At 45.2% G+C, this 23,453-nt stretch overlaps 2 protein-coding genes across 3 annotated transcripts; both read right to left on the bottom strand.

Annotated features, from left to right (window-relative positions):
* Window positions 1–656: 656 nt before the first annotated feature.
* Window positions 657–10,699, bottom strand: LOC113875956 (killer cell immunoglobulin-like receptor 2DS2). Of its 2 annotated transcripts, XM_027514692.1 has the most exons (6): window positions 10,337–10,699; window positions 4,318–4,617; window positions 3,284–3,334; window positions 2,417–2,539; window positions 1,616–1,668; window positions 657–1,504 (listed from the first exon to the last, which is right to left on the bottom strand). In XM_027514692.1, the coding sequence occupies exons 1-6, from the start codon at window positions 10,692–10,694 to the stop codon at window positions 1,382–1,384; spliced, it is 1,008 nt and encodes a 335-aa protein (XP_027370493.1). In that variant the 5' UTR covers window positions 10,695–10,699; the 3' UTR covers window positions 657–1,381. The 2 variants fall into 2 exon arrangements, with proteins under 2 accessions (XP_027370493.1, XP_027370491.1); XM_027514690.1 differs by having other exon boundaries at window positions 657–1,668.
* An 8,751-nt stretch (window positions 10,700–19,450) lies between these two features.
* On the bottom strand, window positions 19,451–23,418 carry LOC113875955 (killer cell immunoglobulin-like receptor 2DS1). The gene is made up of 5 exons (XM_027514689.1): window positions 22,991–23,418; window positions 21,960–22,010; window positions 21,098–21,215; window positions 20,281–20,460; window positions 19,451–20,170 (listed from the first exon to the last, which is right to left on the bottom strand). Exons 1-4 carry the CDS (start codon window positions 23,337–23,339, stop codon window positions 20,388–20,390), a joined length of 591 nt encoding a protein of 196 aa, XP_027370490.1. The 5' UTR covers window positions 23,340–23,418; the 3' UTR covers window positions 19,451–20,170; window positions 20,281–20,387.
* Window positions 23,419–23,453: the final 35 nt, after the last annotated feature.

The following is a 23,453-nucleotide window of genomic DNA, read 5'->3' as shown; positions in this document are numbered from 1 at the left end:
GGTGTTATGCTCTTCAGCCCTCCTCTTCGTTGAGCCAAGCCATATTGTGCCAATAGTTGATAATTTAAAAGGCATAAGATTCTCAAATCATTTGCTTCAGTGAAAAGAAGCAAAAAAGAAAAAAATGTACAAGTATTGATAGATTAACACAACACATGCAAAGCCTCCCTGGGGCAAGTGTTGTCTCTGCAGCCTTTCAGTGATCTGGAGTGGAATGTCCAGTAAAATTCTCTGTGATGACTGGACTTTTTAAACATCTGCTCTGAACAACACCATAGCACCTGGGCACATGACGCTACTGAGCACTTGAAATGTGGTGGATGTGAGTGAGGAACTGAATGCTTTACTTCATATACATGTAGAGTCATTGTACAGCGTGGCTGGGTAACTACTTTATTGGCCACTGTGGATCCAGACTGAAGGAGATTTTGTTATCATGTTTCTACCCCTGGAACCCAGCACCCTCAGGGCACACAGCTGGGAAAGGTTGAGGGGACTTCCCCAATGGCTCAGTGATAACGAATCTGCCTGCCAACGCAAGAGACCTGAGAGACATGGGTTCAATCCCTGGGTCAAGAAGATCCCCTCAAGAAGGTAATGGCAACCCACTCCAGTATCCTTGCCTAGAGAATCCCATGGACAGAGGAGTCTAACGAGCTACACATCATCCATGGCTTTTCAAAGAGTCAGATATGACTGAATTGCCTTAGCACGTACACACACAGCCTCACATGGCTAGTGCCACCACACTGGATATCTCAAACAGAACATACTTCATCTTTTTAAAGGCCATCTAGCATTGATTTTATTATTCTTAATGGAAAGCATTTTATTTTAAATATAACACTGCACATGTCAATCTTAAACTTCCAATCTATTGCTCCCCCAACCCTTCCCGTCTGTAACTCTAAGATTGTTCTCTAAGTCTACAAGTCTGTTTCTGTCTTGTAAATTTGTTCATCCTTGTAAAACATTACTGAATAGACATTTTATTTTTTGGTTTTGTTTTTTTTCCACTGAATAATTTGAAGAATCAACTGGCAATTTTTTTATGCTTTATTGGAACTTTAGAAAAAGTAGGATGATCATAGTAACCTACCAGATGTGTGATTGATTATACCTTCTCCCCAAATGGTGAGATAGATAAAATGTAGTCCTAGAATAGCCAGGAGATTACTAAGAGGTTGTGGGATTTTTGAAGACGATCCTATAATTCTTGGACTGCACTGTTACCTCAAAGTTGCTGGGCTGCTTTGGAGGAGTAGGAGTTTCCACGGAGGAACCCCTTAAAAAAGAGATCTAAGTCCTCAATTTGTAACACTCTATGTGCTCACAGCCTGGGGCCAGGTCAGGGCTCAGCATGGTCTTGGTTTACATTGAATTATTCATCGATAATGGGCTCAGTGAAGGGATGCATGTGGCTCAGGGGAGCGGGAGTGAACAGTCTCTTGGAGACGGTCCCGTGGTTCAGGTGGGCGTATATCACGTCTTCTGCTGCAGGATCCTGAGAGGAAGGAGGTGTGAATGATGGACTGAGACGTGATCTTCGAAGGCTGGGGCATTGGGCATTGGAAGGGCTTAGGCTATGGCAACGGTTTGGCCTGGGAGGATTCACCTCGCTGTTTACTGTTCGGTCTTCATTGGGCTCTCCTTCCATGATGGCAACATCTGCGAATGGAAGAGAGTCAAGGCTCTTCAGGGTGGAGGCAGTTATTCCAGACCTCCGTATCTTTGATGGGGATATCAAAGCCAGAAAAAGGCAGGGGTATACCCCAGGTGTAGAGACTGTCTACTACACACACACACACACACACACACACACACACACACACACACACAAACAACCATATACAAGCCCAGCCATTCACGGACTGTCTCATGAACCTGTGCAAACCCATGGGCCCATCCTATGTCTTCTGTTATGGACCATCCTTTTCTGTGTAACAGCAGATTCCCAAGATCATGTAGGGAATAAGAACAGATGGCTGTGGTTGAAGAGAAGAACAGGGCTTGGAATGTCCCTGGTGGCCCGGGGATTAAGACACCCCCCCCCCATCCAGTGCAGGGGCCACAGGCTCTATCCCTGGTGGGAGAACTATGATCCCACCTGCCTTGGAGCAACTAAGCCCCACGTGCTGCACCTGCTGAGCCCACGAGCTCTGCAGCCTTGAACTGCACCCCAGCTCCACAATGAGGATCCCCCATGCTGCAGCCAAGACCTGATGCAGCCAAGAATAAATCAACACATATTTTCATAAAAAGAACAGGGTTCCATGGGTCTCTGGAAGATGTTCCATCTGGGATCTCAACACCAGAAATCAGTTTTTAACCTACAGGAAGTGAAAACTCCATTCTCTCCTATGAGTCCACCTCCCACTGGGTCAGATGATGCTGAGCTCGCCACCTTCAGACTTACGATTTTGGGTAGAAAACCAGTGACAGACAAGAGCAGCGAGGATGATGCTGGTAGAGGTGAAGGCTATGACAAGCCCAAGGAAAATGTACCACGTGCTGGAGTGTTTTTGAGGAAGCAGTGCTTCTACCAACAAGCAAAAGGAAGAAAATCTGGTTATTTGTTGAGTAGTCTGTGTGCCTACACACTGGGTTTATTGTATCCTTGTGTCAAACTGTCAGCATCTGTCAACCTGATCAGTTATGGTCTCCACTTCCCAGGAGGTACCAAAACATCCAAGAGAGATGCTAGCAGTGGATAAAGTAAAGAGGCTGTGCAAGACCAGCTGAGGTCTGAATCAAGGTCTCCTGGGCATCAAAGCAATTATTGTCTGCTGCCCCGTATGACAAGGCATGGCATTTTTGCATGAATGGAGACCACGTTGATGCACAATACATTTCCCCTCCATCCACATGGACCTGGAATGGAATCCTCAAGAAGACATGACACTTATATATCTGAACTGTGGAATGTTTAGTTCATAAAACACTAACAGAGGAATAACACATATTTAAGGTGCTCCCTAAAATTCTCCCCTTGTCCTCCCACATCCATCTCCAAACATCCTGGTGGAGGGAAGGTAAGCATCTCCCTTAAGCATGGGATCAGGTCACTCTGACCCACTTGTCCAGTTTAGAAATTTCCAGTCACAGAGCATGAGAAGCTCAATGCCCGCTGTGTGTCTCCTGCAGACCATGGTCTCAAATGCTAACTTAACAGGGATGTTGAGGAGCCCAAAGTCACAGAGCTGGGAGGTGGCAGAGCCAACACTCACACAGGAACCCTCTGTCTTCTCAGAAATTTGCTGAGATAGGAGACCGTCTTGCTTACCTTCTGTGGTATGTGGATCCATGGTTGATTGGCAAGTACTTGTAGTGGATCCTAGGAGAAAAAAGATAGGGGTGAATAAGTAACCTTCCTCATACTGACTGAATGAGGAATATTCTTTCTGGAAGGTTGACCTCCTGGCTGTCCTTGACTCTGTCATCCCTCAGAGCACTACTGATGGGATGAGGGGAGACCTTCTGGCTCCTCCCCGTGAATGCGTTGAGTAGACCCTCCATCCTGGAGATGTGATGGTGGAAGGATGTGGGATGGATATGTCTGGTGGTGAAAGACAGCTGTAAGCTAGAGACATTCTCTCTGCTCCAGGAATGAATGTCTATGCTCCTTAATTGGGAAATCACCTGTGTGTCAGAGCTGCTTCTGGGAAAAGACTAAGAGCAAGGAGCCAATGCAATCTCTGATCTTCCCAAATCAGCCCATCCTCTCCTCCTCCTGGGTCTACCCTGACCTTTTTCTTTATTGCCTGGATAGACAGGATTCTGATGTGGAGCATCCATACTGGAGGTGGAAGAGGATTGAGATCCCATCTACCATCTCTCTTCCTCTCTGGTTCTCATTGCCTCCATTTCTCCAGAAGCCCTAACGTTCCCCTGACACCAGCACAGAGCCCTAGAGATAGAGCTCAGTGATAGAGTAAGATGTTATGGAAAAACCCAAATGGACTTCTTGGCCAACGCAATGTGATTTAGTGCATCGTGAAGCATGGGAATCTTCTTGGGGTTCTGGAAACAAGAACATTGGAGTGGGTTGCCATTTCCTCCTGTAGGGGACTACATGTTGTTCAAACTCTTCACTATGACCCGTCAGTCTTGGTGGCCCCGCAGGACATGGCTGATAGCTTCATTGAGTTACGCAAGCCCCTTCACCAGGACAAGGCTGTGGTACATGAAGTGGAGATAGTGAAGGACAGAGGAGTCTGTTGTGCTGCAGTCCAGGGGGTCGCTAAGAATTGGACACAGCTTAGCGACAGCAAGCTGGAACAGCAACAAGAAAGCATGGGCCAGGAAGAGGTTCTTCACCTGTGACAGACAGGAACAGTGGGTCGCTGGAGTCTGACCACGAGTAGGGAGAGTGAGTGAAGGAGCCGTAGCACCTGTAGACACCGCTGTGGGCTGGGGTCCCAGGACCAAGACGGAACTCTGCCTGGAGTGCTCCATGGGGGCTCCACCCTCCAGCAAGTGGGCACCCAAGGTTCTGCCCCTCTCTGAGCAGATGGAACTGGTCAAAGGCACTTTCGGAGCTGCAGACCAAGGTCACATTCTCTTCTGACCTCACCACGGGGCCCCCCTGGGCTGAGAGTGAGGGTTTCTTGTACAGACCTGGAAGGAGGAGACCTTGATCTTAGAGCACAAAGTAACTCTAGTCCTAAGTATAGGACTAAAGCCGGAAGTGTGCAACAAGAGAAGCACTGCAGTGAGAAGGCCACCCACTGGCAGGAGAGAAAGACCCACAGTAACAGATACCCAGTACAGGGAAAAATTCAAACATAACTTTAAATATGGGTGTCGTTTAAAATCCTTTTTAAAAAAAATAAATAATTTTTAAAATGGAGTGTCATTTAATATCCTTTTTTAATGATCTGTTTCCAGAACTGAGATTTTTTTAATTTTTTTAATATAAATTCATTTATTTTAATTGGAGGCTAATTACTTTACAATATTGTATTGGTTTTGCCATACATCAACATGAATCCGCCATAGGTGTACACGTGTTCCCCATCCTGAGCCTCCCTCCCACCTCCCTCCCCATACCATCCCTCTGGTCATCCCAGTGCACCAGCCCTGTATCCTATATCATGTATCATGAGCATCCTGTATCATGCATTGAACATGGACTGGCGATTCATTTCTTATATGATATTATACATGTTTCAATGCCATTCTCCCAAATCATCCCACCCTCGCCCTCTCCCACAGAGTCCAAAAGACTGTCTATACATCTGTGTCTCTTTTGCTGTCTCGTATACACGGTTATTGTTACCATCTTTCTAAATTCCATAGATATGCATTAGTATACTGTATTGGTGTTTTTCTTTCTGGCTTACTTCACTCTGTATAATAGGCTCCAGTTTCATCCACCTCATTAGAACTGATGCAATTGTATTCTTTTTAATGGCTGAGTAATACTCCATTGTGTATATGTACCACAGCTTTCTTATCCATTCATCTGCTGATGGACATCTAGGTTGCTTCCATGTCCTGGCTATTATAAACAGTGCTGTGATGAACACTGTGGCACACGTGTCTCTTTCAATTCTGGTTTCCTCGGTGTGTATGCCCAGCAGTGGGATTGCTGGGTCATAAGGCAGTTCTATTTCCAGTTTTTTAAGGAATCTCCACACTGTTCTCACTAAAGTCAGGAACAAGACAAGGGTGCCCACTTTCAACACTACTATTCAACATAGTTTTGGAAGTTTTGGCCACAGCAATCAGAGCAGAAAGAGAAATAAAAGAATGCAAATTGGAAAAGAAGAAGTAAAACTCACTGTTTGCAGATGACATGATCCTCTACATAGAAAACCCTAAAGACTCCACCAGCAAATTTCTAGAGCCAATCAAGAAATATAATAAAGTTTAAGGATATAATATCAACACCCAGAAATCCTTTCCATTCCTATACAATAATAATGAGAAAATAGAAAGAGAAGTTAAGGAAACAATTCCATTCACCATTGCAATGAAAAGAATAAAATACTTAGGAATATATCTACCTAAAGAAACAAAAGACCTATATATAGAAAACTATAAAACACTGGTGAAAGAAATCAAAGAGGACACAAATAGATGGAGAAATATACTGTGGTCATGGATTGGAAGAATCAATATAGTGAAAATGAGTATACTACCCAAAGCAATCTATATATTCAATGCAATTCTATCGAGCTATCAAGGGTATTTTTCACAGAGCTAGAACAAATAATTTCACAATTTGTATGGAAATACAAAAAACCTCGAATAGTCAAAGCAATCATGAGAAAGAAGAATGGAACTGGAGGAATCACCCTGCCTGACTTCAGGATCTACTACAAAGCCACAGTCATCCAGACAGTATGGTACTGGCACAAAGATAGAAATATAGATCAATGGAACAAAATAGAAAGCCCAGAGATAAATCCACACTCCTATGCACACCTTATCTTTTTTTTTTAATACAAGTATATAGTTTGCAATTAATACAAGTTACAGAACGCAAAAGTCTTATTAAATTGTAAATTTTCTATGGCTATAACAAAAGGATTTGGGACACAGGCCTGTATAAAATATGACTGACTGTAGCGAAAGAAATAGGTACTATGACGACTGGTCCTTATGAAATGTCCGGTCCAAGTTCCAAGTTCTTCTGTGCTCTGATGCTTGCAGCAAGTTTCCAAGTGGCCCATTGTTCAGGCCCACTCTGTTTATTGGGGACGATCTTAGGAGGAGGTGGGGCTAATCCACGGTCAAGCCACTCAAGAAGTCGTTTGTAATAGTAATGTTCCATCATAGTGTCAGTGACCTTCCATATCACACACAGTGTTGTTAATATCATCTGAGCAGTCAGATAACCACATACCATGGGGTCCCCAATCAACAATAGTATGATTAGCCACAAACATTGATTTTCTTGATTTGGTTTGACATTTGTCCCAAGGAATGGGAGTATAAGTAAAGTTTTTATAAGTAAACCCTTTGCATAAAGTTCTTTGTTCTTTCCCTAACTCTTTCCCTAAAGTTTCAATAATATAAACATGGTTTACAGACAAAGAAAGGGCAGTAAATAATCCAAGCAGTGTCTGAAAGTCTTCTTTTGGAGGCAGGACGAAAGCCCAAATTTGTCGGCTGACGTTTATGCACAATTTTGCTGGGCCCATTGCACAAGGGAAGGACTTCATAGCCTAGAGAAATATTAATTAGTTTTCTTTCCTTCCCAGGGTGTGAAGGCCCTTTCATGTACTAGGGAGAAAGCATATGTATAGAGTCATTAGTTGAAATGATTGGTCCTCTCTTCGTCCATTCGACCACCTGTAATAGAGGGGGGTTGGGTGTTAGTCCGAGCTTGAGCAGGGGGAGGTACAGGCCAAAAGACTGAACATTGCCAGGAGAATGTATTCAGGACTCGGAGGCAACCCCTGTTGAGAGACCAAATTTTCAGCTTGATTAGTAGGGCTTTTATTTGTCTCCAAGTGAGGAGATCATCGGGGTGCACACCTTATCTTTGACAAGGGAGGCAAGAATATACAATGGAGAAAAGACAATCTCTTTAACAAGTGGTGCTGGGAAAACTGGTCAATCACTTGTAAAAGAATGAAACTAGAGCACTTTCTAACACCATACACAAAAATAAACTCAAAATGAATTAAAGATCTAAACGTAAGACCAGAAACTATAAAACTCCTAGAGGAGAACATAGGCAAAACACTCTTCGACATAAATCACAGCAGGATCCTCTATGACCCACCTTTCAGAATATTGGAAATAAAAGCAAAAATAAACAAATGGGACCTAATTAAAATTAAAAGCTTCTGCACAACAAAGGAAACTATAAGCTAGGTGAAAAGACAGCCTTCAGAATGGGAGAAAATAATAGCAAATGAAGCAACTGACAAAGAATTAATCTCAAAAACAGACAAGCAGCTCCTGCAGCTCAATTCCAGAAAAATAAAGGACCCAATCAAAAAGTGGGCCAAAGAACAAAATAGACATTTCTCCAAAGAAGACATACAGATGGCTAACAAACACATGAAAAGATGCTCAACATCACTCATTATCAGAGAAATGCAAATCAAAACCACAATGGGGAACCATTTCATACAGTCAGAATGGCTGCTGCCGGGGAGCCAGAGTGAGGAACTCCGCCCGTGGCAAAGGTCATGAGGAAGGAGGCTTGGCATAAGCAAAGGCGGGATCGAGCCTGAGGAGTCCCCCTGGAAATTCTCGAGCATCTACCCCCAAAACCAGAGTCTGCCTACTTTACTACCTTGTGCTCTCACCTACACCTCTGACTTTACGAGGGGCTGTCCCCCACCATCTCTTTTGGAGAAGGAGTTAACTTAGAGCTCCAGTTAATAATAATTCCTGGGCATGATAGGAGTGTTTCAACCTACAAACTCCTCTGAAGGTTCTCTAGCCTGCCTGACAGGCTTGTCCGGCCATATGTGATTGTTCACAGCCTCCCAACCGTGATAGGCATGAGATGCTTTAAACCTTCTAAAAACAGGTTTTTAGAGAAGTTAGAAAACTATTAGTATAAGTATAGTGGGCTGATTAGAAATTGTATTGGTGAAGGGTTTTTCATTTGTTGAGCCAATGTTTGCTGCTAAGTCTCCACATCCCCTGCCCTTATACACATTAATGAATATATAGAAGAAATAAGTATTAACCTTTGATATGAATCACGTTAGACCTTAGGCTAAGCAAATTCTTTCCTTAATTATAACCCACTACACCCTCACCCTATAGGAATGTAATTTTATCTGGTACCTTCGGAAGGTGGTGTCTGTTTTAAAAATAATCACCCCTGGAGAAATAAGTGTTCTGGTTGACTGGCCGCTGTCACAAGGAGAGGGTCATAAATCGTCAGCAGGCCCCCTGGCCAGAAGATGATGTAACACCCCTAAGACCTCTGTATACATTTGTATGAAGCACCTGACTTAAATAAAAATCAGGACAGTTTACCCCGTGTGACTTTTGTATAACATCTCAGTGTATAAAAACAGACCCTGGAAAAATAAAAAATGGGATCAGTTCCTCGAAAGACTGGTCTCCCCATGTCGTTCTTTCTCTCACCTTCTGGCTGAATCCCCATCTGGAACGTGGAGGCTCGTCAAGCCTACTAATTATGCCTGGGGTTCTAAGATCTGACCGGGGAGGCCTTAGTGTCTCCTCTCCTTCAGGAGAATGGAAGGATGCCTGTGGCCTGTGTAGGTGACATAAATTCCTTATTTTGGGATTTTATTAGCTTTCCACGTAAACCAAGTTATTCAGCCTCTTTTCTCCACTGAATTTTCTCACTGAGCTATCCCTATTTAACCACTCTTTATATCTTTAATAAACGCTTAATTGACCTATTGTTTCCTGATCTCTGAAGCCGTCTCCCCTTCGAATTTCCCTGGGTCCACCAGGGCTGGACCCCGGCAAGGCTGCTATCCCAAAGTCTACAAGCAATAAATGCTGGAGAGGGTGTGGAGAAAAGGGAAACCTCTTATACTGTTGGTGGGAATGCAAACTAATAATATCCTTTTTTTAAAAAAAAATATATGTATATGAATAGCTGAATCATTCTGTTGTACAACAGGAATTAACAACATCTTAAATCAACTAAACTTCAACAAAAATAAGTAAGAAAAAATAGATTTAAAAAATCAGCCAGAATGGGCTGTTCTTGAAAAACAACCTACTAACTACAGCTGGGACCATCAGAAAACATGGTATTGACCCAGAAGCAGACATTATGGAGTGGAAATTGCCAGAATCTCACAGGATCTTTGACCACCTCATTCTTAACGGAGTGTTCAGTGCTGTCCTGCACGATCCCAGGGGCTGGACATGACTCCTTAGTGGGAGGGTTGGGGGGACCACCCCCCCCCCTTTGTGCAGAAGGATGCATTAAACCACAAGGCTGAGCAACTTCAGGGTGTCAACCTCCATCTCGATCACACAGGGGCCAGACTGCAAGGGCGTCTGGTACCACAGTGTGCTGCTGACAGAGCAAGGGAGCTCTGACATGAAAGCAGGAAACCAACCCCTTAACCAACCATCATTGGCTGCCTGAGTGGGGAATTTCCCGGGTCCCTGCTCTGGTACATTTTTCTCCGTTGGTCATTCTTTCACATTCTTGCTCCTTCACTCTCTCACCAGCTGTGTCTTCTCCTTAGCACATGGCAGGGACTCTGTTCTCTTTACCCTTCTGCTTTCACACCTCCTCTCTCTCTGGTTTGTTCCCTCTCCCGAGTGTGAGTGTATCTGCATGCCTGTCCTTCTCTCCCGGTACCGATGCTGGACTAGACACCAGACCATCTGTGACACAGAGAGCAGAAGGGACTGGTCTGGCCACACTCACCTGTGATGACGATGTCCACAGGATCGCTGGGAGCTGACCACTTATAGGGGGAGTGTCTGAGAGAGCCGTAGCATCTGTAGGTGCCTGCACTCGCCAAAGTCATGGGGCCAATGACGAAGTCAGCTGGGGCATGCCCATGAGTGAGCATCTCTCCATGTCTCTGGAAATGTCCTGTGCTGTTTTCTTGGTGAAGAATAAATTTGTCCAACAGCTGTGAATGACAGCATAGGGTCACATTCTCTCCTGCACTCATGAGGGGGCTGATGTGGGCTGAGATGGAGGGTTTTGTGAACACACCTAGGAGCAAAGAGCTTGTGAGCTTCAGTGAGTCACCCCACCTCAGCGTTTCCCCTGACATCTGAAGGTGTGAAAAATGTCCCTGTGAACCATCAAAGTCAATTACCCTTCCTGTGTGTTTTGTTGCATTTTCTTTAGCCTTGTTCTCAGGTTCTGGCTCATGCTTTTCTGTTTCTCTTTGCTCAAGACCTCCAGCCTCTTTTATATTTATTGTAAACTGTTTAGCTGTTGGAGCTGCTCTCAGCTTCATGCATGCATACTCAGACACTTCAGTCCTGTCCAACTCTCTGCAACCCCATGAACCATAGCCTGCCAGGCTCCTCTGTCCATAGGATTCTCCAGGCGAGAATACTGGACTGGGTTGCCATGCTCTCAGCTTCATCCTGTCCCTAATATGTGTGGTGGGGAGCTGGGTGGTTCTGACGATGCATTCTCTGTCTCTGTTCACACTCATCTAGAATGTGGGTGATGACTGGCAGGAGATTGGAAAGGAGGTGGAGAAAAAAGGGAACATTTCCCCATCTGTGACCCCATCTCATGCCTCTGGAGACATTCCTGGGACTCCTCCCTGGGGCTCCAGCTCCTTTATATGGGATTACAGCTCCCTACTGGGTGGCAGGTGCTGGATCAGGGTCGTTCCCCATCCTCCCTGGTGGCAGGCAGTAGCAGCATCCTGTCTAACTAATGCCTAGGGAGACTCCTCCTTTCTTTGCTGGAGGACCCCATCTATTCAACACCCTGAGTTTAAACTCTCAGAGTGGGTTCTCTTTCCTGGTTCATTCCTGGCTGGAAATCCTGAGTAAATCTTGGACCACATAAGGAACTTGGACCTAGGATGTGATTGCCTGCATAGATGGCTGTCCCAGGCTGGGCTGGACCCCTCCTACCTGTGACCACAATCTGCAGGGGGTCACTGCTTCTGGAAAACACAGGGAGAGACCTGGACAATCCGGAACATGTGTAGGACCCTGCATGTTCTCTGGTCACCGGGCCAAGGGTGAAGGTGTTGAAATGATGTCCCTGGAGCTCGGGCAAACTTGTCCCATCTGTTTTGAACAGTCTGAATCTCTTAAGTGGAGAACGAAAGTGACACTGAAGAGTCACAGTCTGTCCTAAGGGAACCATGGGGCTTGGCCAGGCTGACAAAGAGAGGTTGTCATATTCACCTAGGAGAGAAGGAGGCACAGGTTTTGAGAGGAAAACAAGAATGGTCCCCTCTCCCCACTGGTCTTGTTAGAGTGCTTCCCCTTCAATTCTTCCAAGGCACCAACCCTAAAATGCATCACTCTGATATTCAAGGACACCTGGGGCTTGGGGACAGACAGAGACACAGTCAACCCAGGACAGACATCACGGAGATTCTAAGAATATGTTTCTCAGCAGTGATTCTTATCAGAAGAATAACTCCTTGGGTTGACAAAATGTTTTTTTTTTGTTGTTGTTGTTGTTTTTTGTTTTGTTTTGTTGATAAAATGTTGAAAACTCACTCAGAACACAAAACACTGGGGATTCCTGGGTGGTCCGGTCATTAGGACTCAGCACTTTCTCTGCTAAGGGCCCAGGTTGAGTCCCTAATCATGGAACTGAGATCCTGCATGCTGTGCGATGCAAGCAAAAGAAAACACCACAAAAAAACTGACACATGGAAAAGAAATGAGAGTGCTTCCCTGTTGGATTTTCTGTAGCTCAAACGGTAAAGAAATTTCCTGCAAGGCAGGAGAGCAGGTTCAGTCCCCAGGTAGGGAAGATCCCCTGAAGAAGCAAATGGCAACCCCGTCCAGTATTCTTGCCTGGAGAATCCCATGGACAGAGGAGCCTGGTGAGCTACAGTCCGTGGGGTCGCAAAGAGTCGGACACGACTGAGTGACTAACAGTGACACAGGTAACAAGTGATGGAGCCACTTGACTGAAAAGAAGGAAATAAAGCTTGAACATGGCTCCTTTGTTAGCTAACCTACATCAAATGTGTGACAAGGTCCAGGTGGCCCTGCCTGATGAGCAGATCCTTCCCTGGGGTCAGGTCTAGCAGGCGGTCCTGCAGATCCTGTTGTTAAGGGCCAGTTGGAGATGCCAGGAGCCAGCTTGTAGGGGAGGGTCTGTGGAGTGGAGCCTCTTGCTCCCCTCTCATGATAGAAATGGCACCCAGTGGGCCTAGCTCCCAGCTCCCAGACTTCACAATGTGCCTTCAGGTCCAGAGTCCAGAGGTGGGCTAACCTCTGGGGAGAGTGAAGATGAGTATCAAGGCCAATAGGAAGACCTGGGATCCACAGGGCACACGGCTCTCACTGCATCGACAGGGGACTCACCCCAGCCCCCAGTGTCATCTGCATCAGCCCCAACTACTCTGCTCAATAGAGAAATAAGGGATGGGGAAGACCCACCCACAGCTGCCCAGATCCTGAGACTGACACAGAATCCTAGAAGGAAAAGCATGTCAGAGATGGCTTGTCCTGATGGACCCCACACTCCTTGCACCTTCATGCAGGGAACCTGGTCAGTGATGCGAGGATCCCCCGATTTCCACCATAACCCTCTCCAACCGTGTCTTTCTGGATTCACTGAGACTCAGGAGGCTGAGGAGTGTGGGGCACATGGCTCGGCTTCTGTGAGACAGGAGGCAGAACTGAGCAGAAGGTGGGCGGTGTTGGTACATTTCGCCTGGCTCATGTCACATGGGAAGATGACCATCCTCTTCTCATGCCAGGGATGGAAGTCTGACTTGAGCCGCATCACGGAGCACACCTCATGATCCAAACATCACTTTTTGTTTCCCTAAACACTGTTAACCTAAGAAGATTCAAACAGATCTTACCGCCTTTAGGAAGTAGAAATGGTGATTCAGTGTATACCATGCAGGATGCTTTTCCCAAGCTCTTGATAAATCTCATTAACCTTAACTCTTTGCAGAAGAGAAATCACATGTTCCCTCCTCGTATGTCAGGCTCTGTGCAGGTTGCCAATTAAAAACTCATTAATAGAGACTTTTATTCTGCATTCTTATGAGAGGACCAGACTTGCAAATTATGGTTCTCTGAAAATATTTAAAAATTCTACATCGTAATATGTGTGTTTAAGAAACTAACTGTGTTAATTTCAGGTGTACAACAAAGTGACTCAGTTATACATGTACATACATCTATTGCTTTTCAAGTTCTTTTCCCACTTAGGGAGTTACAGAATATTAAGTAGAATTCTCTGTTTTATACAGTAGGTTCTTGTGGTCATGCATTTTAAATATAGCCGTGTGTATATGTAAGTCCCAAACTTCCAATCTAACCTCCTCCTGACACTATCTCCCTTGGTAACATTAAGTTCATTCTTTGTGAGTCTGTGTTGTAAATAAGTTCATGTTTTTAGATGTCACAAATAAATGATATCATGTGATATTTGTCTTTCTCTGACTCTTCTTCATCTGAAATTATTTCGTGACTGTGAGTGGAAACTTTGCACACACAACACTCTCTCTATCTCTCTTTCTTCCTCCCTTTCCAATCCAAGGACCACACATGTGCACAAAGATAATGTGTGTAAAGATTACTGTGGCGTTTTTTTGGGAGGGGGATTTGTTCTGCCTTCAAAGGTGGACAACCTTGCTTACTAGATACTCATGAACACAAAATATGTCAAGTAGAGACTTCCAAGCTCCAGAATGCTTGAGTGAGGGGTGTGTCCACAGCAATCAACTCCAAACTGGGGCAAAATTGCCCAGCTGTTTCAGGACTCCAAGGGCAGACATACATCCGGTTCAGCTGTTGTTCATAGACAGGAAAGAACCTCAGTAAGGGCAGCGATTCCACACAATTTTACTGGGGGTGGGGGTTGTTAAGATTAGTGATGCTTTGTAAGTAATAAATCTGGTCTCCTCTTGATCATTATGTATGTAATGGAGTAACAGTACAGTCAACTTTCTTAAAATTTCCTCTTATTTACTTAATATCATGTTTCAGAATTGATCTGTATTCTTTGTCATTTCAGTTTGTGCATTTTTACTGCCATGTAATGTTTCATTGCAGATATAGATACCACAAATTTTAAAAAATTAAAAAAAATTATTGAAGTATAGTTCATTTCTGCTGTACAGCAAATTGATTCAGCTTGACATATATATTTTTTCCATTGTGATTTATGGCAAGATACTGAATAAAATTCCCTGTGCCATACTGTAGACCTCATTCTTTATCCATTCTATGTATAAATAGATTTCATCTGCTAATCCCAAGATCACAGTTCTTCCCTCCTTGGCGACCACAAGCCTATTCTCTATGAGTTTGTTCCTGTTTCATTGATATGTTCCTTTTAGATTCCACACATGGGTGATATCACAGAAAATTGTCTTTCTCTTTCTGTCTACTTCACTTAATATGTTAATCTCCAGGTTCACCCATGCTGCTGCAAATGGTATGATTTCATTTTTTTAATGTCTGAGTGGTATTCCATTCTCTGTCTGTATAAGCATATACATCTTCTTTATCCATTCATCTGTTGATGGACAATTAGGCTGTTCCCATGTCTTGGCTATTGTAAGTTTTGTTGCTATAGACATAGGGGTGTATGAATCTTCAAGGTATAGTTTTTTTTTCTTCCAGATATATGCTAGGGACTGGAATTGTTGGATCATATGGAAACTGTTTTTACTTTTTTTGAGGAACTTCCATACTGTTTTCTACAGTGGCTGCACCAGTTTCCACTCCTCCAACAGTGTAAGAGGGATTCCCTCTTCTCCACACTCTGTCCAGCATGTTATTCATCAACTGTCTAATGATGGCCATTCTGATCGGTGTGAGGTGGTGCCTCCTTGCAGTGTTGATTTGCCTTTCTCTGCTAATGAGCAATGCTGAGCATCTTTTCATATGCCTGTTGGCCATCTGCGTATCTTCTTTTAAACCACAGATATCAATTGTGAGAGTGACGTCTATGGATTTTGTCTAAAATGAATGACGTCTCTGCTAATGTCTCATGAACGTGCTCTGAGTCCAACCTCATGTTGTCTGTCAAGGGACAGAGTGATGAGGTCCTCAGGAAAGGAATAGTGACTTTATTTGGAAAGCCAGCAGACCAAGGAGATTGTGAACTTGTGCCCCAAAGAATCATCTTACCTGACTTAGATGGGCTTTTTGGGGAGTGAGAGGGATGTTCCAACAGTGTTTACTGAATGTAAAATAACCCTAGCCCATGGGGAAGAAAATTCCAGAAAAGAGAACAATACCGATTAAACACCCATGTGTGAACACACACTTTCACACTTATACACACACACACACATACACACACACTAAAAGAGGAGGAGGTGTTGCTGGTTGTTGCAGTGTTTTAATTAACTAGTTAATGGCTGTGCTGGGTCTTTGTCACTGTGCACAGGCTTTCTCTAGTTGTGGGAAGAGGGGCTGCTCTTTGCTGTGTGCAGGGTCTCTTTTCGCTGCGGTTTCTCTTGTTGTGGAGCGCCCATTCTAGGCACATGAGCTTGAGGCCCACAGGCTTAACAGCCCTGAGGCATGTGGAATCTTCTCGGTCTTGGGATCGGGCCTGTGTCCCCCACATGGGCAGGCAGATTTACAAGCACTGGACCACCAGGGAAGCCCTGTTGCAAGCTTTTTTCCCCCCTAATTTATTTATGTTTAATTAAGGGCAATTATAATACTGTGATGGTTTCTGCCATGCATCAACACGGATCAGCCATAGCTATACTTATGTCCCCTCCACTGGGGAAATCTTTTAATACTGGAATCCTTTGTTCTTGAAGCTGTCCATGCAGGTCTGGTCATAATGTCCCTTTAAGCCCCTAACAAGACAAAAGGTTCTGTCCGTTCTGTCACTTTTTATCTCTATACGAATGGGAAAGTGTTACACCTTTTAAGTTCAGAGCCTTGAGAATAGTCTGACTCTTTGTGATCCCATGGGCTGTGACCTGCCAGGCTCCTCTGTCCATGGGGGTTCTCCAGGCAAGAATGCTGGGGTGGGTTGCTATTTCCATTTTCAGGAGATCTTCCCAACCAAGGGATTGAGTCAGGTTTCCTGTATTGCAGGCAGATTCTTTATCATCTGTGTCACTAGGAAAGCCCACCAGTAAAATAATGGGATTCAATATTTCCTCCCACAGTTAACATTGCCATTGTTTTCCATTTACTTTTATCATGGACATGGTGGGATTTTGGCATCATGCTTTCACTCTCAGTGTAGCATAACACTGACGTGGAATATACCATAAATTTAAAAATAGAAGTATGAATACAATGCTAGATTTCTAATTTAAAAAAAAGGTATGCAACAAGCAAAAAAGATTTACTGTATAGCATGGAGAACTATAGTCAATATCTTGTAATAACCTAAAATGGAAAATAATCTGAAAAATAATATATGGTGTTTGTATAACTGAAAATCACATTGCTGTGCAACTGAAACATTGTAAGCCAACTATACTTCAATAAAATATGTGTATGATGAGATTAAAAAATGGAACCAGTAAATAAATAAATTTTAAAACAAGATGAAAGAAAATGAAGTCACTCAGCCGTGTCTGACTCTATGCAACCCTATGGACTGTAGGCTGGCAGGCTCCAATGTTCATGGGATTTTGCATGCAAGAACACTGGAATGCACTGCCATTTCCTTCTCCAAATAATGCAGGCCAACTGCAGCATACTCCCTGATGGTCTGTGTACTCACTCTCACATTCCAACTCTGCATACAGTGTATTCACATGGGCACCCTGAGCTGCCCAAAAGAGTCTCAGCCCAGATGGTGGGTTTGTGGAAGGTCCCTGGAAGGAAATCAGAGGCTGAGTCCCAGGACTTCCCCACCCCTCACTCCCCAGCTCAGCTCATGAGCCCTTCCAGGTTTCACCAGCATCACTCTAGAATCCCAGTGCCCTGCCTTGCCCCCACCAAGTTCCTGGGAATCAAGTGAGAGGACTCACCTGCAGGGTTCGGGGTCCTCTGGCCCAGACTCAGCCCTCAAGTGAAAGATTTGCCACCGAAAGCTTGGGCTAATTCTCTCCCCGTCAGGATCCCTGGCCCCTCACGCTGTCTGAACCCTGAGGTTCCCATGAACTGGGGGCAGGGTGGGTGTCCCGTGCCCTCCTGTGGTGCCCTCCCTGCTCTGCACAACTGGCCGAGGAGGAAAAGCTCAGAGAAGATGGAAGACATGTCTGCAGCTCTGAGTGCCCAGCTGCCCCCCTCCCTGCTCTGTACAGATGAGGAGACCACGGGGCCCTAGAGGACAAACAGGATGTGGTCCCTGGGGGGCTGCTGCCACCCCTCAGGACTCACACAGCCATAGACTCACAACAGGGTGTGGCCCCTCTCTGGACCCAGTGCTGATGTCTCCAGACAGGGCTCAGGAGGCATCTCACCCAGACATGAGGTCTCAGCTCTTTCTCTTTCTGCCTGGTCTAATCCCCTGCTCCAGAGGGTGGGACCCAGGTTCTCATTCTGAATCAGCCCTGGACAGTTTGGCTCCAAATAGGACTCAGAACTTTATTTTCCCTGTCCCCTCCAGAAATGGAATTTACCTCTCATCTTGGGTCATTTCATAAATTATTGCAGAGCACCTACTATGTACCAGGCATTGGTGCCACACAGCAGAAATACACCCATGACCTAGGTTAACCCATCTTCTGTAGTTGGTTGAAGAACTTAGATTCTGCAGAATATAGGCATCAAATGCTAACATTCAATTATTTTTTTAAAAGAAGATATATAAGAATAACTGGGGTGCATGTCTACACTGTGAACATTCAGAAAAAGGAAGATTATGATATCTGGTACCTGCACCTAAAGGCCAAAAACAAATAAGGATAATTAGGGGGAAAAAATGGAAACAGTGATAGTAGCAACACAGGAGCCCCAGAATGTCTTCACTTTAAGCAATCTTGACATTTCTTGGTAAAAGAGTTCTTGGGTGGTTTAGTTCTAAGCCAGGAGAGACTTCACACACACAGAGCTCAATGAGCAACTAAGGCTCCGTGGAGCTTGATTTTCACCCCATTGGCCAGCTCAGTTCACACCGGGGTCCTCATGGTGTTATCCTCTTCAGGCCCCCGCTTGGTTTAGCCAAGCCACATTGTGCCAACAGTTGATAACTTAAAAGGCACAAGATTCTCAAATCCTTGGCTTTGGTGAAAAGAAGCAAAAAAGACAAAACATGCAAATATTGATGGATTAACATAACATGTGCAAAGCCTCCCTGGGGCAACTGTTCTCTCTGTAGCCCTCAGTGATCTGGAGTGGAATGACCAGTAGAATTCTCTCTGATTATGGGAATTTTAAAACATCTGCTCTGTCCAGCACCATGGCACCTGGCCACATGATGCTACTGAGCACTTGAAATGTGGTGGGTGTGACTAAAGAACTTAATGGTTTACTTCATATACACGTAGAGTCATTGTCTGTACCACGTGGCTGGGTAAGTACTTTATCGGCCAGTGCAGATCCAGACTGAGGGGGATCTTGTTGTCCTGCTTGTACCCCTGGAATCCCAGCACCCTCAGTGCACACAGCTGGGAAAAAGTTGAGGGGCCTTCCCCGATGGCTCAGTGGTAAAGAATCCTCCTGCCAATGCAAGAGACATGAGAGACGTAGGTTCGATCCCTGGGTCAAGAAGGTCCCCTAGAGAAGGGAATGGCAACCCACTCCAGGATTCTTACTGGGAGAATCCCATGCACAGAGGAGCCTAGCGAGCTACACAACGTCATGGGTTCGCAAAGAGTCGGACATGACTGATCGACTTAGCATGAAGACACACACAGCCTCCTGTGGCAAGTGGCACCACACTGGATATCTCAAACAGAATATACTTCATCTTTTATTTGGACAACTTGCATTGCTTTTGTTATTGTTTCATGGAAAGCATTTTGTTTTAAATATAGCAGTCTGCACATGTCAATCTTAAACTTCCAGTCTATCTCTCCCCCTCATCCTTCCCCTCTGTAACTGTTTGTTCTGTAAGTCTACAAATCTGTTTCTGTCTTGTAAACAAGTTTATTTTTGTAAACTATTACTGAACACAGGTTTTTTTTTAATTGGCTTTCTTTTATTTTAAACTGAATAATTTGAAGACTCAACTTCTAAATTTTTATGCTTTACTGGAATTTTCAAAAAAGTAGGATAATTATGGTAACCTACCCTGTATGTGCAATTGATTAGAATAAATTCTCCCAAAAGGTTAGATAGTTAAAATAGAGTATTAGAAAGGCCAGGAATTACTAAGAGGTGGTGGGATTTTTGAAGTCGATCCTATAATTCTTGGACTCCACTCTTAACTTCAGAGCTGCTGGGCTGCTTTGGAGGATGAGAAGGAGTGCCGTTTAAAAAGAGGGCACATCCTTTAAAAAGAGATGTAGCTCTTCAATTTATAACACTCTGTGTGCTCAAAGGATGGGGCCAGGTCAGGGTCAGCATGGTCTTGGTTTACATCGAATTCCTCATAGATACTGGTCTTGGCGAAGAGGTGCAAGAGGCCCAGGGGAGTGGGAGTGAACACTGTCTGAGAGAGGGTCCTGTGATCCAAGTGGGTGAATATCACATCCTCTGCTTATGGGTCCTGAAGGAAGGAGATGTGAATGATGGAATGAAATGTGATCTTCGAAGGCTGGGGCATTGGGCATTGGAGGGGCTCGGGCTATGGCAAGGGTTTAGTCTGGGAGGACTCACCTCACCATTCACTGTTCTATCTTCTTTGGGCTCTCCTTCCATGATGGCAACATATGAGAATGGAAGAGAGTCAAGACTCTTGGGATGGGGGTGATTCTTGTAGACCTCTATATCTTTGTCGGGACATCAAAGCCAAAAAAAGCAGGGGTGTGCCCCAGGTTGCTGAGTCTGTCTACTCCACTAAATTAAAAAAAAAAAAGTCAACATCCCATATACAAGCCCAGCCACTGACGGACTCTCTCAGGAATCTGTGGAAATCCACGGAGCCCATCCTACATCTCCTGTTATGGACCATTCTCTAATGTGTATCAGCAGATTCCCAAGATCATAGAGTGGAGAAGAACAGATTGCTGTGGTTGGAGGGAAGAACAGGCCTTAGAATGTCCCTGGTGGCCCAGGGATTAAGGGTCAACCTTCCAGTGCAGAGAGTGTGCATTCTATCCTGGGTGTGAGAACTGAGATCCCACATGCCTTGAAGCAACTATCCTCAATGCTGCAACTGCTGAGCCCGCGAGCTCTGGAGCCTTGAACGGCACCCCAGCACAGCAGTGAGGATCCCTCATGCTGCAGCTGAGACCTGATGCAGCTAAGAATAAATTAACACATATTTTCATAAAAAGAACAGGGTTCCATAGTTCTCTGGAAGATATTCATTCAGGGTTTACAACAATGGAAATCAGTTTTTAACCTACAGGAAGTGAAATGCCATTCTCTGCTATGAGCCCACCTCCCCCTGTGTCAGATTACGCTGTGCTTCCCTCCTCAGACTTATGATTTTGCGTAGAACACCAGTGACAGTTTGGCTCTTCATACTTACTTTATGGGTAACCAGTGACAGACAAGAACAGCGAGGAAGATGCTGGTATAGATGAAGGCTACGGAGAGCCTAAGGAGAAGGTGCAGCTGGCTGGAGTGGCCTTGAGGAAGCTGTGATTCTGCCAACAAGCCAACGGAAGAAGGTCTGGTTATTCGTTGCATACACCCTGCCCCTACACACAGGAGTTATTGTATCCTTGTGTCAAAGTGTGTCAGCATCTCTCAACCTGATCATTATGGTCTCCACCTCCCAGGAGGTACCAAAGCATCCAGGAGAGATGTTAGCAGTGGATGAAATAAGGAGGCCATGCAAGACCAGCAGCAGTCTGAAACCAGGTCCCCCTGGTTCCCATGCAGTTTTTCTCTGCTGCCCCATATGACAAGGCATGGTGTTTTTGCATGAATGGGGACTGCTTTAATCCTGCATATATTTCCCCCTCCATCCACATATACCTGGAATGGAATCCTCAAGAAGACACGACACTTCTATTTCTGAACTGTGGGATGTTTAGTTCATAAAATACTAACAGAGGAATAGCACATATTGAAGGTGCTCCCTAAAACTCTCCCCTTGTCCCCTGCATCCTTCCCCAAAAATACTGGTGGAGGGAGGGTGAGCATCTCCCTTAAGCATGGGGTCAAGTCACTCTGTGTCACTCTGTTCAAGTTAGAAATTCCCAGTCCCAGAGAATGAGAAACTCAATACTCCCTCTGGTTCTCATACGGACTATGATCTCAAATGCTGACATGACAGGGACGTTGCGGAGCCCAAAGTCACAGAAATGGGAGGTAGTAGAACCAACACTCACACAGGGACCCTTTTCTTCTCAGAAATTTGCTGAGCAGGAAACCGTCTTGCTTACCTTCAGTGGTGTGTGGATCCATGGTTGATGGGCATGTCCTTGTAGTGGATCCTAGGGGAAAAAAGCCAGAAGGGGTGAACAGTAACCTTCCTCGCCGCCCCCCACCCCATAGGAGGCCTCTTGTTTCTGGAAGGTTGACCTCCTGCCTGTCCTTGACTCTGTCATCTCTCAGAGCACTGATGGGGGAAAGGAAATCTGGCCCCTCCTCGTCAATGCATTGAGTAGACCTTCCATCCCAGAGAAGAGATGGTGGAAGGAGGCGTGAAGGATATGCCTGGTGATGAAAGACAGCTATAAGCAAGAGACATCCTCTCTGCACCAGGAATGAGTATCTATGCTCCTTAATTGGAAAATCACCTGTATGTCATAGGTGCTATTGGGAAACATTAAGAGCAAGGGGCCAATGCAATCTTCATCCTCCCAAATGAGCCCACCCACTCCTCCTCCTGGGTCCACCCGGAACCTTTTCTTTATTTGCCTGGATAGACAGGACTCTGATGTGGAGCATCCATACAGGAGGTGCAAGAGGGTTGAGATGCCATCTACCATCTCTCTTCCTCTCTGGTTCTCATCGCCTCCATTTCTCCAGAAGCCCTAAGGTCCCCTGATGCCAGCATGGATCCCTTGAGGTAGAGCTCAGTGATACAGTAAGATGTTGTGGGAAAAGTCAAACTGCCTTTTGGGCCACCACAATGTGATTTAGTGTATTGTAAAGCATGGGACTCTTCATGGGGTTCTGGAGGCAAGAATACTGCACAACAAAACTGACCACATTTTGTCAGAACTCTTCACTATGACCCGTCAGGCTTGGGTGGCCCTGCTCGACATGGCTCATAGCTTCATTGAGTTGCACAAGCCCCTTCACCATGACAAAGTTGCGACCCATGAGGGGGAAAAGTGAAGGACAGAGAAGTTTGTCATGCAGGACAGAGGAGTCTGTTGTGCTGCAGTCCATGGGGTCACAAAGAGTGAGACACATCTTAGCGACTGAACAGGAACAACAAAGCATGGGCCAGGAAGAGGTTCCTCACCTGTGACAGACAGGAATAGTTGGTCGCTGAAGTCTGACCACGAGTAGGGAGAGCGAGTGAAGGAGCCGTAGCACCTGTAGACCCCGCTGTGTGCTGGGGTCCCAGGACCCAGAGGGAACTCTGCCTGGAGTGCTCCATGGGAGCCCCACCCTCCAGCGAGCAGTCGCCCAAGTTCGTCCCACTCCCTGAGCAGATGAAACTGGTTAAAGGCGCTTTCAGAGCTGCAGACCAAGGTCACATTCTCCCCTGACCTCACCACCGGCCCCTCTGGGCTGAGAGAGAGGGTTTTTTGGACAGACCTAGAAGAAGGAGAGGCACTTTCGTGAGACAGTCTCTTCCCGAATCCCATGTCCTTCACCCCTGAACTGAAAATTCACACCCTTGGTTCTTCTCAACTCTCTCTCTCTCTCTTGCTCTCACTCTGTAATTCTCCCCTATCTCTCTCCTACTTTCTCTCTCTAGG

The sequence above is a fragment of the Bos indicus x Bos taurus genome, chromosome 18 (genome assembly GCF_003369695.1).
Source record: "Bos indicus x Bos taurus breed Angus x Brahman F1 hybrid chromosome 18, Bos_hybrid_MaternalHap_v2.0, whole genome shotgun sequence".
Lineage (NCBI taxonomy): Eukaryota > Metazoa > Chordata > Mammalia > Artiodactyla > Bovidae > Bos > Bos indicus x Bos taurus.
The sequence above is the reverse complement of the archived record's forward strand: the minus strand, read 5'-3'. Positions and strand labels throughout refer to the sequence as shown.